General features: G+C 38.0%; 1 protein-coding gene across 1 annotated transcript in view; it reads right to left on the bottom strand.

The window, feature by feature from the left end:
- Positions 1-1,961: 1,961 nt before the first annotated feature.
- CDH19 (cadherin 19) overlaps positions 1,962-6,000 on the bottom strand; it is a 78,357-nt gene continuing 74,318 nt past the window's right edge. The window contains exons 10-11 of the mRNA XM_007935484.1: positions 4,767-5,018; positions 1,962-2,452 (exon numbers count right to left, since the gene is read on the bottom strand). Of these exons, the coding sequence (XP_007933675.1) occupies positions 1,962-2,452; positions 4,767-5,018 (743 nt within the window). The remainder of the gene's footprint in view (positions 2,453-4,766; positions 5,019-6,000) is intronic.

Genomic DNA, 6,000 nt, shown 5'->3' with positions numbered 1-6,000 from the left:
GGGTTTGAACTGCCAGCCTTCTGGTTAGCAGTCAAACAACTTAGGCACTATGCCACCAGAGCTCCTGTGATGGCCAGAGCCCCTGATTTCTTTTTTTCTAATCCATTTTCAGTGGACTGTTTAATCTACTGTTTATCATACTTCCCAGTTCTTCACTCAAAATCAAATAGCACTATTTTTAAACATTGAACCATTCATGGAAGTCTCTGTAGCCATCTGCTTTCAATGTTGTGTATTAATATGCAAGAAATAGAGGTTTTTTTTTTTTTTTTCAACTTGGACATTTCTATTTTACTTGTAACCTTTGATCATTTTAAAGCATTCTTTTTTTTTTTTTTCCACTCTTTCCTAAGTAAAAATGATAAGAATGCGTAAGGATTGACTACAGTTGATGCATATGTTCTTTCACTAACTTTTTATTATTTTGCTAAATCATTCTATTTCAAATTGTATTTACTCTGACTTTTAATATGGTATCTGTGTCACCAACATAATGGTGGCTTATTTGGATTGTTGCAAAACTGTATGCACTATAGACATTAAAGTTCCAAAGTACAGAAAAAAGAAAAAAAAAAGTTGCTTTCATTCAACGACCCTAACCACAGCTCAAAATTATTTGAAATATTTGATTTAAACACACATGGCCAATTTGATTCAGCTCAGCTTCACATACCACTAATCAGAAATGATCATATAAATCAATTTAAAGAATATTGCATGCACTACTCTCTTTCTGTTGAAACTATGAATTTTTAATCCCACCTGGACTTGGGTAGAGGAAAGGTCTTTCTTTAGAAGATGGATTAAAATTAAAATGTTTTATTATCTTCTTATATAATGTTACCGTAAAGCTTCATGTCCAGCAGCTTACCATTTACTTCCTTCATAATGCTGCAATAAAACCTAGGATTGCACCTCATTTTATATTCTATAATAAAAAAGGACACCAAAGGATCAGTCATATCCTACGATCTTAATGAAAAAGGAAATTCTGAGAATTGTATCATGTTTTATTTTATGCCTGGTAAGAGGTGGTCTGACTGATCATAATCTTTAAACTGAATGTTAATTCAAGCTTGAATCTACTGCTCATTTCATGTTTCTGCATCATTTTTGGTCACAATAAACTTTAAAGATTTTACACACTATCCACAAATTTTATAAAGTTTAAATTTAATGAGGAACAATAGTTGCTATGTGTTTGGCCATTGTGTTATGAAATAATACAAAAGTATTTTGGTTGTATACGAAAATAATCCATGAAAGCTTCTTAAATGATTTTCATGTTCCATTTATACAAAGCTATGGTGTTAAACACAATACAAATGTATGCAATGTAGTTTTGATTGATCAATACAATCCACCTTTTTTTTTTTTTTTTCCAAATTTGAAAGCAGTTTTAAAATATCAAGCTGGAATGAATCACAGAATCTGTCAGGCGTCAACTTATTCATATAAAGAGAATGGCTTTCACAAAGTATGCAATCACCCACATTCACCTAGGTGTTTAAGATTCTATAGTATCAGGGGTAATAAACACTTTATTCTTACTCTGTAAGTTTTAAAAAAATAGAACAAAAAATGAAATACTATCAAGAGGGTCTATCTAGTCCAGTGCTTTTCCGATTAACCACTCAAAAGTGTTGAGAATCTGATTGGGTTTTATCGCAAGCAAGCTCGCGGAGTACTTAGTGATTTGCTGAAGCCCGCTGGTGATGGCACCCAGGAGCTGGCTAACAGCATCGCTCCCAGTTCTGCAGTGAGGTCATGCTGGTAGCTTGAAATCACTCCCGGGGATTTATTATTTATTCCACAGAACTCAGCAAACACTGTACACCAAGGCTAATTTACCAGTGCACAACCCGGGGCTGTTACCACCACCTGCATTTCCCCCTTTAACCAAGAGACTACCCATTCACCCAGACACACGTTAGCCTCTTTTCCACTTTAATAATAAGTTGTTAATGATTCGACTGCATTGCAGAGCCAAACATGCAAGCCAGTCTTTGAAAGCGAGGTCCCAAGTCATTCAGGTAATCGTAGTGTTCATCCTGATCAGAGACGTCTGATTCCAAGGAGCTCAGCGAAGCGGCTGACGACCCTGTTCCCTCAAAGGCATAGGTCTGCAGGGAGTCAAAAGGGGGCGCACAGGGGTCGGCGTTGGCCTCCTCGAGCTTCTCCAGAATGAACTTCCGGAAGATGGCGCTGTCTGGGCCCACCTGCAGGGACTGCCGGTACAGACTGGGGATCCCCGAGGGGGCGTGCTTCCGGGCCTGGCGGTCCCTGCGGAGGCTGCTGCTTCTCAGCTCGGCCACGTCAAAGGCCTGCGTGTCCTCCTCTCCTCCCCCTTCGTCATCGTACCTGAATATGTTCTCTCTGAAGTCCTCGCCTTTCTCAGGAAACAGAACCTGTTTTCTTCTCTGCTTTAGACCCAGGATCAAAAAAATAAACCCTGGCAAAGAGAGCGTAACCGGATATTTAATATCTAATTAAATTTAATATGTCAGTTAATATTTGTTGGCTGCACATCAAGTGTCAGGTATTGTTCTAAAAGATGTACGGTTATCCATTGATTGAATGGTTGTGCTGTTGTTGACGCAACGACCTTGTAAGACAGAGTAGAACTGCCCATCAGGCTTCCTGGGCCTTCAACTTTATGGGAACAGCGCTCCAGGTCTCTTCCAGGGAGCCCCTGCGTGCATTTAGACCACCATTGCTCAGCCATCACTCCACCATGGCTTCTAAGGAAATCCACAACTACTACTCTGACCTATTAAAGAAGAGAGAACAGGCCACCAACACCTTCAATAGCACACCCCAGATCACTCAGCTAGTAGGTAGAAAGCTGGATCTCAAAGCCAGGAAGTTGGATCCTGTGCTCTGTGCTACCGTATTAATGGCAGAAATTCCCAACCTTCAGGTTTTTGAATCATAAGACTAGTTTGTCCAGAATCAACATTTATTGCAGAAGATAATTTTAATATTATGTAAAAAAAAAAATCAGAATACTACATTTTAAAGCTAACTATGTGTATCAAAGAGAGTCAACTCTCTCTCAATCTTGGAGCTTACCCAGCTCTTCTGTATTTCATATGTGGAACTTAAAACAAAAGTGAAGTATCAATATTACGGAAAAATAAATACGTCATGTACTATTTTGCATACAACTTATATTTTTAAAATTTGAAATTGTTTGTTTGAAATGAATAAGGTCATCATATATGAATCCAAGCACTAGACTTTAAAGTCCTCTGAGATATATACTTGATACAGAAGAGGGTATAAAGGATGATTTTCCAATGCATGAATTTGAGAGAGAACTCACGAAACTTTCAAAGGATGTTTCTATTAGTTGATCTAAACTCCACACTCTGTACTCTACAAATACCACCCTTGCCTTTGACTGCCAGGCTGCTTCTTGTTGACTTACAGAGCTCCATACCTTTAAGTGGTTCACTCCCCCAGCCACTCACTGTGTTTATGTTTCTTGCTTTTGATATCTGGCTATAAAGTTCTAAATTCAGTTTTATTATAGGAAAGCATCGAAAGCAATTTGAACACCTGGAGCTGGGATGAAAGGTACGGTAATGTTCAGTGGTAAAAGTGGAATGCATGGTTCTGGAAACTTTGAGAAAGATGATCCTGTGGGCAAAATAAGTGCCACACCGACTCCAACACAGTTTGAGTGGGGTTGTGATTCCAGAACCAGAGGCTGCTGTCTTGGCTCACAACACTCAGGAGGTCATGTTGAATTCTGGTAAAAAGTTAGCAGAAAAACAAGAACAGATGTAGATGGAATGTACTCAGGTGTTAAAGGAAGGGAAAGGGTTATTGCAAATGAGTCATTTAGAGTCTTAAAAGCTTGACTTGGAAGCTTGGGTTCAAATGTAACATGATTAAACTAGCTTATCTGCTTTTGGAAACAAACAATATGAACCGTTTTACTGAGATTTATTTGTGCTTACCATTTTGGTGAAATAAGACTCTCTTTTCGCTTCCTCCATGGTAAACTGAAGGAGATCTGGTGTTGCAGTGCTGAAGGCACTTGGCTGCTAAGCAAAAGGTCAATGCTTTGGAACCCACCAGCCTGAGGCAGTCTGCTTCCATAACGATTTACAGCCTAAGGCACCTCCACTCTGCCCTATAGGGTTGCTGTGAGTCAGAATCCATTCCACTGCAGTGGGTTTGGTATGGTAACCTTGGCTTTCTCTTGTAATGTTTCTGGTCAGCTGCACTGCCGTGGGTCATAGCAGATTGTAGCTATGGAAGCTCAGTACATTGTTGCTTAGTTGCAGGGTGGTTATCAATCACTCACTCAATGAGTTTCCGTTTCCTCATCTATATAGTACAGGTGAGGATCATTGTGATTCCATAAATAGAAAGTTGGAATTAAATTGCATAATGCATACAAAGCACCTGACATAGTCTCTTGGAGTGTAATAAACACTCAACAGAAGCCTGCTATTATTATTACTATTTCATATATATAACTTCCATTTGTTTAAATGTGAATGTGTCAAAACCTCTCGTACACAGATGTGTACACATGGAATCACAGGTTCCTACAATTCAGGATCCTACATTTCAGCCTGAGACATGGATATGTCAATTCTATTTATCATTTAATCTGTTTGGTTAAATAATTGTGATACATTCAGAAAACCAATTGAACACACACACACAATATGGCTCTTTTGGAATTAAGTCTATAAATGTATCATATTATTTCATAGAAATAAAGAGGTGTTCCACTGAGCACTACTTACCGAATATTATCATAATGCAGATTAGAATAGCAATTATGACTTCTGCCCTGAATGCCGTGGAAAGCTGATGTTTCTTGTTACTGCAGGTCCGTACATTGCCATTGTCATCACAGTCGCAGACGTATATGGTGAGGGTGTTGGTGCTGGTCAGTGATGGGATTCCGTTGTCAGCAATTAAAATGGACAGGTAGAAGACAGGATCTTCTTGAAGGCTGAAACCGCTTCTACTAGTCAAAATGATGGCTGTGTTGTCTAAAACAAAAATCCATTGGCACATTTTTTTTTCACAATGTAAAAGAAATTCATACAAGTTTAGGGATAATAGTGTAGAGGTATGATCAAATAAGGTCCAAGAAAAGGAAGAGGAATTTCCTGATCAAAAGATAATGATCCACCAAAAAACACCTTTATTGCCTGTGACATTACATAAAATCTAATGAAATACTTAAGGACCTGTAATAATGTAGTGGTTAAGGCATTTGGCTGCTAACTAAATGCTCAGTGGCTCCAACCCACCAACCTCTCTGTGGAAGAAAGGTAAGGCAGTCTGCTTCTGTAAAGGTTTACAGCATTGGACACACCATGCGGGTTGGGCACCCCATGTGGATTCCTGTGAGGTGGAACCAACTTGATAGCAGAGAGTGTGGTTTAGAATTACATAGTTAGACAGATTATTGAAGTCAGTTATAGGCACGGACAATACATGTGCAACACAGAGAACAACATTTTATTAAGTACAAATATTTTATAGAGATGACAAATATTAAATGCATGATGGAAACATTAGTTTGATTTGAATTCATTACACATGACATGTGGTATTTCATAGCTGGAACCCCTTGTCACAAGTCTTGGAAAGACACCAGATTTTCAAAATTATCCAGCCATCAGCAAATTATCTCAAACAGTGAATGTACATACTAATGAAACAAAGATTACAGTTATTAGTAGGAAAAATTCTCCTGCATTCCACTTTGACAATATCAACTAATTTCCTATATAATAAACAGAAAATCCTTAAACCTTTGTCCTATTGAGTCTTTCATCTGTACAGGCAATACAATAAATAAATAAATAAATAAATAGGCAAGATGAACAACACATAGTTCAAGCATGTTTGAAATTATTCTTTCTGGAATAGCACAACATTCTAAACAATCCTTTTCAGTACAATTTCTTGTGTCTCAAAACTATGATTTCCTTTTCATTTTTTCTCTTTTCTTGATTGTCATCT

This window comes from Orycteropus afer, unplaced genomic scaffold (assembly GCF_000298275.1).
Source record: "Orycteropus afer afer isolate SDZICR_OR568_19922 unplaced genomic scaffold, OryAfe1.0 scaffold00029, whole genome shotgun sequence".
Lineage (NCBI taxonomy): Eukaryota > Metazoa > Chordata > Mammalia > Tubulidentata > Orycteropodidae > Orycteropus > Orycteropus afer.
Note: the sequence above shows the minus strand (reverse complement) of the source record. Positions and strands in the feature narration are given on the sequence as shown.